This window comes from Stegodyphus dumicola, chromosome 11 (assembly GCF_044657685.1).
Source record: "Stegodyphus dumicola isolate Sdum_Otavi_A_Nest chromosome 11, ASM4465768v1".
In the NCBI taxonomy this organism is placed as follows: Eukaryota; Metazoa; Arthropoda; class Arachnida; order Araneae; family Eresidae; genus Stegodyphus; species Stegodyphus dumicola.
This window is the reverse complement of record NC_140778.1, coordinates 90,089,932-90,101,974: the sequence shown is the minus strand read 5'-3', so window position 1 is coordinate 90,101,974 and position 12,043 is coordinate 90,089,932. Positions and strand designations below refer to the sequence as shown.

The 12,043-nt window shown below is 36.6% G+C and overlaps 1 protein-coding gene across 1 annotated transcript in view; it reads left to right on the top strand.

Annotated features, from left to right (window-relative positions):
• Positions 1–1,336: 1,336 nt before the first annotated feature.
• Positions 1,337–12,043, top strand: part of LOC118193908 (neprilysin-2-like) — a 79,427-nt gene continuing 68,720 nt past the window's right edge. Inside the window, exons 1-2 of the mRNA XM_035365072.2 lie at positions 1,337–1,493; positions 11,731–11,829. Coding sequence (XP_035220963.1) covers positions 1,422–1,493; positions 11,731–11,829 — 171 coding nt within the window. The 5' untranslated portion in view covers positions 1,337–1,421. The remainder of the gene's footprint in view (positions 1,494–11,730; positions 11,830–12,043) is intronic.

The following is a 12,043-nucleotide window of genomic DNA, read 5'->3' as shown; positions in this document are numbered from 1 at the left end:
CCTCTTAATTTATTTGTTTAAAAGATTGAAATTTAAAAAGTTTCCATTTTGGTTAGCAATTAATTTAATAAAGAAAGAAAAATTAGAAACAGCTGTCATTTAATTAGGAAAGCTAAGTTAAAAAAGTTGTCATTTAATTAAGAAAGATAAATTAAAACAGCTGTCATTTGATTAAGAAACATAAATTAAAAACATCTGTCATTTAATTTGATAAAGAGAGAAATGAATTGAAACCAGCTCATTTTCGATTAATCGCTTTAAGTCATTCTAATGAGAAAGTAATTAGTCCTTGAAATTAGAGTGAACAATATAATTTCGAAAGCAATATTTTAAGTTTCTAACTTCATTTTCGTAAAAAAGTTGCAATTTTTTAAATAAAATCTTGTTTATATGATAAGTGAACCCAGAAAATGTTCTACAGTTTTTGAGATATTTACTCAGAACTTTAAGTTAACGAGAACAGCTTTGGATAATATCAAATCATCAAGAAAATGCAAGAAACTAACTTTCTTAAAGAAGACTATTTGAAACGATAATTGGGGAAGAAATCGGGAAAAGAGGGAGAAAATACTCTAAAAAATCCCAATTTCTAAAGGGCGACTGTGGATGTGGGGACTCAGTCGCCAAATCCTGGTGGTGGCAGATTATCGTTCACCACACATTTTAGTTTGGATTATTAGACTTATAGAGTAATTAGATTACATCAATGCATGAACCGGGGCGATGAAATAAGAAATACTTTCACCGGTATTCGAACACCCGAACTCTAGCTTGCCAATCGGACATGTTATCTAGTTACACCTCGAAGGCACGCGGTTAGGAGGGAGAAAATACTTTATAATCTGAATATTTTTATCATTTAAAACAGTTTTGCATTTGTAAATGTATATCTACAACCAATGATCGCAAAAAAAAAAAAAAAATTAAATTAGATCTTTTAAGGGCACGGTGCATATATATTTGTTCCTAATAGAATATTCATGTAATAGCCCTGAATAGTTAGCAGTGAGCCCTAGAATGTCTTCAGTCTGCATATGTTCTTCGCTAATATTTCCCCCCACATTCTTCTTTTTTCACGTGAACTCTTTTTCCTTGAAATATTTAAATTAATTGCTCTTCGTAAACACATACATTTTATTTTTAATATCCCTCAAAATATCATTCAGAAAAATTTCCAATTAAATGCATAGAAAATATGTAAGAAAGTAAAATTCTAATACAATATCAACAATCTGATAGTTTTCTGTTCCCTTTTATTTCAGGGATGTGGCCAATTATATGCTTTGGAGAGTCGCTCACGAATCATTGCCCCTATTGTCGAAGGAGTGGAAAACTTTTAATGACAAACTACCAAAACCTGAAGAGCACCAACCAGAAGTCCACGAAGAACAGCCTCACTGGAAACAGTGCCTTGAGTTCTTATGGATAACTTTGATATGGCTGTTAATACTTATTATCAGCGACGGTACTTTAAGAGTCACACCATTCATGCCGTAAGTGTGAAACTTATTTATTCTCAAAACAAATGTTGTAAAGGTTATAGTAAAATGGTTCCTAATTCCATACTTTCGAAATCCTCCGGAAATTCGGATATTTTGCTGTTCTTTCTAGAACATTAACAATAAATAAAATTTTAAAATGTGAAACAAAACAGATGAATCTTTTGAACAATTTTGCATTAAAATCATAAATTTATTACAATCTAAAATGACAGAAATTGGATATGTATAATATACGAGGGCAATCCCCCAAAAAAAGGTCTCCTATACTTTTAGATATACAAAGAACCGTTTATTTTCTATAACTGCTACATCAAGATTGAAGAATGCTTTATTTTTCAACATAATCGCCATTTCGGTCGATGCATTTTTGTAGACGCTGTGGCAATTTTACAATGCCCATGTCATACCAGCTTCCCGCCATGCCCTTCAGGAAGCGTTGAATCAACAGTTCAATCTTCAGAAGAATCAACCCGTTGCCGTTTGTGGTCTTCTGTCAGCATACGTGGCACCCATCTTGCACACACCTTCCGATATTGCAACTTTTCCGTTAAAATCCTGTGGATGGTGCTTCTGGAAACCTGAGGAACCAAAATGCAGAGAGCATCCAGAGTGATCCTCCGATCTTTACGCATGAGTTCCTCAACTTTCGCGATTGTCTCGTCGGCAATTGATGGCCTCCCGCTCCTTTCTTCGTCATCAATTTCAGTACGACCGGCTGTAAACTCTCTACACCACTTGCGAACGTTTTTGACATCCATGCACGACTGTCCATACACTTCCGTCAATAAGCGGTGAATTTCAACCGGTTTAACGCCTGTTGCGTTCAAAAATCGAATAATTCGCACTTGGCGGTAACGTTTATCGGGAGCTCCATTTCGAATGGCTGCCATGCCAAGACTGAGCATCCGAACGAAGCGCCTGCGTGCTTATGTGATAGCGAAGAAGGCACTACTCACAACAGTGTTGCCAACAACCGTATTAAAACTTTCTCTACGTCCCCAAAAAATTGGAGACCTTTTTTTTGGGATTGCCCTCGTACAACAGGTCCCTAAAAGTCACTAAACGGCCTTTAATTTCAAAACCGTTGATCATAGATATTTGATTCCAGTTACAACAAGCCTCCATGTGATGGCAAATATGTTTTGCACTTTTAAGGTAAAAAAAACACAGTTTTGTAAAAAATACAAAATGTTAGTTTTAATATGATCCCCATTTCCTATTCATTAAGAAAGAGTATTTTAAGAGACAGTAGGTATTTTTTGGAAGCAGGCAAGACGAAAAATTAGCAATCGCCTTCACCGGGAATCGAACCACGGACCTCTGGAATACCGGCCCATCGTGCAGAACCACTACACCATGAAGGCACGCTAGGAAGGCGGAAGAAATACATTATATACTTCCCCTTTTAAAGGCCGACTGGGGTTTTTATGGGACTCAAAGGCCAAATCCTGGGTGAGGAGAATCATCATCCACTACCCTTTTAGTTCGCAAGCCCCTGTAGAGACCTGTAGGGCCTGACTTATGATGCAACCGTAAAGAACATTCTCCAAAAGAGATAAATACCTGACAGGGAGAGAACACATTGAAGCGCTTTGTTTCTAAAATTGAAAACCAGGTAGGTCTGGAGACTGTCGATGTTGGTAGTCTCTCAGAATTCACGCATTTGCAATGATATAATATCAAACCGAATAGTAAAAGCACTAGAGAATTCTGTTCTCTCATTGGTCATCCTCACTGTTTAGTGTAGTACGCTGAAAATGAGCAGCGTAGGGCCTAAGAAATCTATCTTTCTCGAGAATGTCGTACTCCAGGATTTCTGCGAAATTTTCTGGGTTATTTCTTAAAGTTCGCTCATAAAATCATCCATTAATTCGTGTGTTGAAATCTTAGATTGATTCTGTTTTTAGATCCCAGTGCAGGCTTCTGTTCTTTATAAAATACGGTGCACCTGTGATAATTCTAAGAGCTTTATTTTGTAACACCTGAAGTTTTTTGTAGTGTTTCTAGCTGGCAGTAGTCCAGGCGCGACACGAATAGACCTAATATATGTGATATAGTAGATTCTTCTCTTCAAACTGATAGAAAGCTTATCAATTTTAAGCAGTGGGAAAAGTTTGATCATTATTCCGTATGCTTTTCCACATACTTTGGACATGAACCAGCCTTTTATTTTCCTGTTAAGGATTTAGTTTAAGTTTATGAATATAAAAAGCTACATTTATTCAAATTTTGGTACTTATCAACAGTTTCTATGCTTTTTCTTGTTTAATTTATAAAATACATTAAAGTAATTGAAATGTATATATATATTTGAGTCGAGGAAAGGAAGGGGGTGATCATTTAGCAATGGTTAAAGGGATGCATGAAGCAAAATGATGAAAACCGCTGTTCTAGAAAATTATGGGAAAACACATTGATTCAATGCTAAAAGTATAGGGAGTATTTTTTTTACATCAACCAGATATCGAAGTTCACCGATATTTTCCGTGTGAAATACATCAATCATGCGTAGTGATATAGTATTACTGGCTTTGGTGCAAGAAATAATGCGACTTTTTTAAAAATTCTTCCCTATTCTTAAGTTCCTACTATTAGCTCACAGTTTCCTTACATCTTGTTAAAATTTTCAATAGTTAATAAAACACTTTTTATTCATCCACTCAAGCTCAAATACATTTTTTTAAACTTGTAGTGGATGACTCTTGATATTAATACAGTTTATTCACACATTCAAGTCAATTCCTACTTATTTATTTCTGTTTATCGGAACTAAAGATATGCTCTTTTTATTAAATATATTATAAAACTTACAAATAATGACCCTTTATTAGGAATTCTCACGTGCTGTAAAAATTAATTTTATAACAACTATCAGGTTCTGTGTTCCTCCTTACTTGCTTTGGGAACATTAAATGTCCTGACTCGGAACAGGGAGCTTACTAAAGCTATGTTCAATAAATTTGGGAAGTAGACAATACACACAGGAAGGGTATACGAAACCCTTTATTTTTCTCTCTTTACAATGATTTCCGGACTTCGGAATACAGAGACCAACCACTTGTGGTCTGAACGTAAGAATATAAAAATATTAACTAAACTCTAACTAAACTTGATTAATCCAAAGTTAAGTGCCTACTCCAAGATTGGCCGTATATTAGCAAAAAGCCGTATGTAGTACAGAGAACTGCTAACACTACGATACGTTAAAAATTATCAAGAGGATTAAACCTCTGGCCTTGAAGGCAACCAGCAACCGAGTAACACTACTATGGCAAGCGGCCTGCTTCTAATAGCTCCTTCCTCTCTCTTGCTTGGCAAAAAGCCACAACTTAAGTACTTGGCGTTCGCAAGACAAATTTGCATAAATAAGTTAAAGCTTTTAATTCTGGCCGGAAGTAGAAAATAAGAAGTGATAGTAAAAATTTAAAATAAAATAAACGTTAGTAAAACTTAAGATCCTTACATACTTCCCGCCAGAGTTAATTAGTTTGAAACTGAGGTCTAAAACGACCTTGTTGAAAACTTTTAGCTCTAGAATCTAACGCGAGGCCGACCTTTTACAAACATTTCTCACTAGAAACTAGAAATTTAAAAAAAAAAAAGTCGTTTTTACATTATCAACTCCATGGACAATTACTTTTCATCTGTACTGCATCTAAACAGGAGTTCTTAGTTGAAATCTGGTAAGGAAAACTACTTTAATGAAATGTTACACAATTAAATGGCAAGTAACATGAATACTTATATTTCTCTTAACATTCTTATTTCATTTATGACGTTATTTAATTATCTCCCAGTGCTCTCTGACATGTGTTGTAAAGGAAAACACCAAACACGAACGTGTTTATGTACAAGTGTTCAACACTACCGCCTGCAATCAAAACACTAACGTGTTAAAATTCAACATAACAAGACCTCATAACACACCTTATATTCATCTCTAAACCCTGAGGTACTATTCTGAAAGTGGCTAACTCTGAAGTGTGGCGTCAGAGAGCCTAACTACATTCATTCAACCTTTAACACATATTCACAATAATTTGCTCTTTTTACAGTCACACGAATAAATTAAAATTTTTGGCATTACTTTCACTTTTAACATATCACAGTATTTCTTAACGTTTAAAATAACAGTTCACATTGTATATAAGGACATATTAACATGCCGTTAATTTTACGCATTTTAAAACATACATTAGTAGTACATTGTTAACTTATATTCTTTTCCAAGCAAGTGTCAATTCTTCTACATTGAAATACTACATTTCAAAAGTCTTTCAGACTAAAACTTCTTTCTTGCCAGAATCTTTTAAATAAAATTTTATACAATAACTTTTACAATATTCAAATATTTACACATTCCTATTATACATTAATTTTAGTTTTACTCGCGAGTAATTGAAAAACATAATACCAAAATAGGTAACAACTCATTTCTCGCCTTTTTGGCGATAAAGGTAGACCTCACATGAGGTAAAACGTCTTGAATTCTGCAACTTGCAGTAAGAATGAAAGATTAACTTAAGGTTTCAAAGTAACATAAAGTTTTACTTATCTTTGTGATATTCGGACATCCTTTTTTCTGCCCAGTCCTGGAAGGTAGCGAAGATTACGGTTTGGTTTATCTTCCTTCTTGTGCGGGTTCGCCATTCAGTGCCTTCCTCCATGAGCTTTCTTTTCCTTCCAGTTTGGTCACCCTTGAAGACCTTCTTTTTAGCCTCTGCCTGTAGTCTCGGCCATTTGATGGCAGCTGGTCTTGGCGGAACCGGGACAACTCTCTCTCGTTCCTGCTTGGATCTCGTTGCTGGCTGTTCCAATTTTCCTTGTTTCTTTGCCTCCGCAGCTGGTGTTCCTTCATCAATTCGTCGACATTTGCTGCGTAGACTCCTGTCCGATGGGTAGATCTTCCGTTTTGGAGCCGGGTTATAGTTGCCGTCATTTCTCCTGGATCTCTTTGCATTCGTCGTACTTCTCCCTTCTTCATTCTGGGGGTGGTCGTGCTCTCTCTTTTCTGGTCGGTGGAACGGCTTCTTTTTCTTGTTACCTTCAATTTTCCAACGGGGAAATTTTCTTTTCAATTGCTCCTGCCTCCTAATGGCTTGCCCTTGTGATTGTCGCTGTTCCACCTCTGGAGCTTGTGCCTGCAGTGCCTGCCGTGCCGGATCCTGCAAAAGATCTCTAAATATTTGCATTTTATTACGATTATAGAATGGTTTTATCTGGTCAATGTTTGCGGAGCATGTTTCACCATTCCCGGCTTTTAACACCACTACAGCCTGAATTATTTTTTCTATGACATATGGTCCTTCAAATCGTGGAAAAAATTTGGCAGTTTTATCTTCTGGTGCTGAAGAAAGTGAATGCTTAATTTTTAACACTTCATCTCCTATTTTATAAGTTACTCCCTGTCGTTTCATATCATAATAAAGTTTCTGTTTTCTCTGTGCTACTTCAGTGTTCTTTTTTGCTTCTTTAATTAATTTTTCTATATCGCCCATTTTAAATTCTGGGTCTCTTTGTTGAACATAAAATAATTTATCTAACGGCGTTATAATCTTTCTGACTAAAAATAACTCAGCAGGAGTTTTGCCCTTTGTATCATGTTTTGCAGTCCTAAGGGCGAAAGCTAATTCATTGACATAGTTATCCCAGCTTTTATGAAAATTTTTAACATAACTACGGATAATTTTCACTATATTTCTATTGACCCGTTCCGCTATATTTGATTGCGGCCGATACTGGACCATTTTTAAATGACGTATGCCCAGTTTTTGGCACATGTCTTCAAATATATTACTTACAAATTGAAAACCATTATCCGATATAACTTTTAGGGGCGCCCCGTATTTTAAAATATATTTATTTAAAATAGAATCAGTAACTAATTTCGCGGAGGCTCGTTTTAAGGGAAAAATTTCGGTCCACTTACTAAAGTGATCAACCATAACAAGGAGATACCGACTTTTATTCATCTGACTTTTGGGGCCAATGAATCGATGCCAATTATTTCATTTGGAAATTCGGATTTAATGCTATTTAGAAACCCGGCCGGGCGGAAATTAATATAATTAACTGCTTGACATGTTGGGCAGGACTGGACATACGCCCTTGTTAACTTTTGCAGTTCAGGAAAATAAACTGCTTCGCGTACGCGTTGGATGGTTTTTCGAATACCAGCATGAGAAGCTAAAGGGCTGTCATGGAGCTCTTGCAGTATATTTAATCTAAGACTAGCTGGGATAACAGGTCGAAATTCGTTGTTGGAATTTGTAGATTTTGTATAAAATAATAGACCATCTATTAGTTCGTAATGGGCCGCCCTATTTCTTATCGCCACAATATCTTGGTGGCTAAAATTTTCAGGATCCTTTAAATACTCATAAATGTTTTTAAGTTCAGGATCCTTACCCAGTTCGGTTATTACAGTTTTTCGGGAATTTATCGTACATGCTATGAGCATTGCCACCTTTACGGTATTACCTTCTTCATCTATTTTTATTCTGGGTAGGGCATCTGCTATGATATTTTCCTTTCCGGGGGTGTGCTTGATTACCAGATTATACTCTTGTAACTTGAGTGCCCATGTTATTAACCTTGGGGATAAGTTTTTCCCTGAGTACAATCTAGTTACCGTTGCATGATCAGAATACACTGTTATTGGCGCCCTTCCAAAATAGACTCGGAACTTTTGCACTGCTAACAGAACTGCAAGTGCCTCTCTCTCAGTCGCGGAATAATTTCTTTGTGTTTGATTTAAAATTCGACTAAAAAATGCCACGGCCTGCTGATTTTGAGAAAGTACCGCTCCTACCGCATAATCCGAAGCATCCGCTGAAATTTCTAAATTCTCATCATTTTCAGGAAATTTCAAAACAGGGGCTTGCGTTAATGCTTGCTTTAATTTTTCGAAACCACTATTGGCTTCGGTCGTCCACGAGAATCTTTCCTTTTTCCTTTTTAATTTTAACAATGGTTCAGCAATAGCTGCAAAATCTTTTATAAAGGACCTATAATATGAAGAAAGTCCTAGAAAAGAAGAGAGCTTCTTCGCCGTATTTGTGGCGGATACTTTTGCACAGCGATTATTTTTGATTCGTCTGTCTCGATTCCTTTCTGAGATATTTTGTAACCTAAGTATTTTAATTCAGGGGCTGCAAATTTGCACTTTTCGACATTAACTTTTAGACCGGCCTCATTACACCTGTCTTAAATCCTGTACATGTTGGTCCAGATTATCACTAGTAATAATGATATCGTCTAAATAGATAAATGTGGACTTTCCAAGAACAGGCCTTAGCACAATGTCCATACATCGCTGAAATGTTGCCGGTGCCCCTGAAAGGCCAAACGGCAGACGCAGGAATGCATAAGTGCCAGACTTGTTTATAAAAGCAGTCTTAGGCACATCTTCCGGTCTAACTCCTATTTGAAAATAACCAGTCGTTAAGTCTAAAGTAGTCATGTATTTGGTAGAAGTTATGTTCCTTAGAATTTCTTCGATAATAGGTAACGGATATACCGGATATTTAGTCATGGAGTTTAATTTACGATAGTCAATTGCAAAACGCCACCTTTTTGGATGTGTTACCGGATAGTCATTATTTTTCTTACATAACACAACCGGGCTAGCATAACTACTTGAGATGGGCATTATGATCTTTTTAATTAACATATCTCTAATGTGACACTCTATAATTTTTTCTTTATTCTTATCATATCGGTATGGTTTGTGGCGAACTGGCAGTGAATCTCCGGTGTCGATACTATGGTTAGTAACTTGAGTAAATCCTGGAATATCATTAAATAACGAAGCAAATTCACTTACCACTTGTCGAATTTTTTGTTGCTCTTCCTTAGGCAAGTTGTCGAGGTTTAACGTTGGTGGTTCTGTTTTTTCTTCTCGAACTGGTTTCATCGTCAGCTTAAGGGACGCTTCGTTAAAATCCAGCGTTCCTTCTGCCTCTGAAAGAAAGTCTATCCCTAAGATGACATGTGCTTGCAAATTCTTTACGATAAAAAACATAATCTTAAGTATCTCTTCCTTGATACGAACGTATAACGGTAATTTGCATCTTTCTCGCTGCGCAGCTAACACTGTCGTATTATCCGAATTATATATGCGGTATTTACGGAAATACTTCCTAAAAAATCTTCTGCCCACACGAACACTGCGCGCCTGTATCCAGGAGTGCAGTGGCTGGGATGTTATTCACCAACACTTCAATCTTTGGAAGAGTCAAATTTTTCACCATCACTGTATTTAACTTGAAGGAAGAGGGGTTTTCTTGGCCTTCGGATTTCCGCACCCTCCCGTCAGCAGAAATCCGTTTTAGTTTAAATCTTGTTTCTTCCTTTTCATGCCTTCCTTCTTTTTCCACTGGCCTTCAGACTTTTTTTGTGGCTTACTATTGAACTGTCGACGTTCACCGGTTGGTTTTGGATACTCGGGTTTCCTTGCCCACTGATTCGCATTGCTTCCGTAGCCGTGTTCTTGACTTTGCTGTGGTCTTGGCGCACCAAATTGGCTTCGTTGCTCATACTGGCGTCTTCTTTCAATGTCCGCCGTTCTTCTACTTTCAAACTGGATTGCTAGCTCAAATAACTTTTCCAGTGTAGTCGGATTCCTTAATTCAATAAAGTCTTGTACTTTTGGAAGTAACCTCGGCAAAATCACTTGAATTATCTTAAGATCCGGACGGTTTCCATACAAGAGTTTGAAGACGTGACTTTTTCTTAAAATAAAGCTTGAGAGATTTTCAATTCGTTTCTGGTATATGCTGAAAAGTTCCGCTTCTAATCTTGCACGATCCCTTACTACAGGGAAGGCTTTTACTAGGGCAGTCTTGAAATTTTCGTAAGTATAAGTGGGACTTCCCGCTTGACCCAAGAGACTTCTGCCTATGCATTTGAACCAATTCAGCGCTTGCCCCTCAAAGCGCTGGTAGCTAAGGTGACTTTCTGGAACTCATGCACTGGATACAGCATGAAGTGGTCATCCAATTTTTCCAAAATACTGGTTACCGGTGAGTTTCCATTAAATGTTGCTTCTGGTTTCATCGATGCGCGCATGGTCTGGACGATGTAACCAACTCCTTCCAGGGCGGCAGCTGGCATTTCTGGATTCTGAGCCGCTTCTGCAGGCAGCACAGGTTCTTCTTGAAACTCGGCCATGGTTATTCTTCTTCGTCGGGCGCCACTATCAGGTTCTGTGTTCCTCCTTACTTGCTTTGGGAACATTAAATGTCCTGACTCGGAACAGGGAGCTTACTAAAGCTATGTTCAATAAATTTGGGAAGTAGACAATACACACAGGAAGGGTATACGAAACCCTTTATTTTTCTCTCTTTACAATGATTTCCGGACTTCGGAATACAGAGACCAACCACTTGTGGTCTGAACGTAAGAATATAAAAATATTAACTAAACTCTAACTAAACTTAACTTTGGATTAATCAAACAAGTGCCTACTCCAAGATTGGCCGTATATTAGCAAAAAGCCGTATGTAGTACAGAGAACTGCTAACACTACGATACGTTTAAAATTATCAAGAGGATTAAACCTCTGGCCTTGAAGGCAACCAGCAACCGAGTAACACTACTATGGCAAGCGGCCTGCTTCTAATAGCTCCTTCCTCTCTCTTGCTTGGCAAAAAGCCACAGCTTAAGTACTTGGCGTTCGCAAGACAAATTTGCATAAATAAGTTAAAGCTTTTAATTCTGGCCGGAAGTAGAAAATAAGAAGTGATAGTAAAGATTTAAAATAAAATAAACTTTAGTAAAACTTAAGATCCTTACACAAGTTATAAATAATAGTACATGACTGTGATAAATGAAATTGTAATATTTAACAAAAAATAAATGGCAACAGTAAGATAGAGTTCTAAAGAATTTTAAAGTGTAGATTATGCACATCATGCAGTAATATATCTAGGACGAAAATCCTTCGCAGCAGGTCAAGTATATGTCGCCTTGAGTCGTGTGAAATCATTAGGTGGAATATTAATTGAAGAACTGGACTGTTCGAAACACACTGGAACGGTTCCTTGCAAAAATGAAGTATTACAAGAGATGGATAGAATGAGAAATTATAGACCACTATCAGCTTCATAATTAGACACGAAAAAATTTTAATAATGTTAATAAAAAGTAGCTAAAATAAAAATTTTTCTTTGTTGACCTAACAATTGAGTTGACTTTCAATTTTTTTGTTTATATTACTTGCTTTCAGATAAAAGATATGTTTCATTATATACACAGCATTGTGAGAACAGTCCTAATGGATAACACGTGGAAAGACCATGCAAGTGAAAAAATAGCTAGAGAAAAGGTTTGGTATATTTCCTTTTTTTCTCCCTTACATTATTTGTAACTACAAATGCCATAAAATTCTTTAATATTATAGCAAAATAGACAGATTCCTTACATGATATTCTATTGATAACATGCAATGCAGTATATCTAGCTTAGTAGTATTTCAATGTAGTTCAGATTATAGCCAAATTACAACTCAATAAGCCCAAATATTTACATGGCTTTACAAT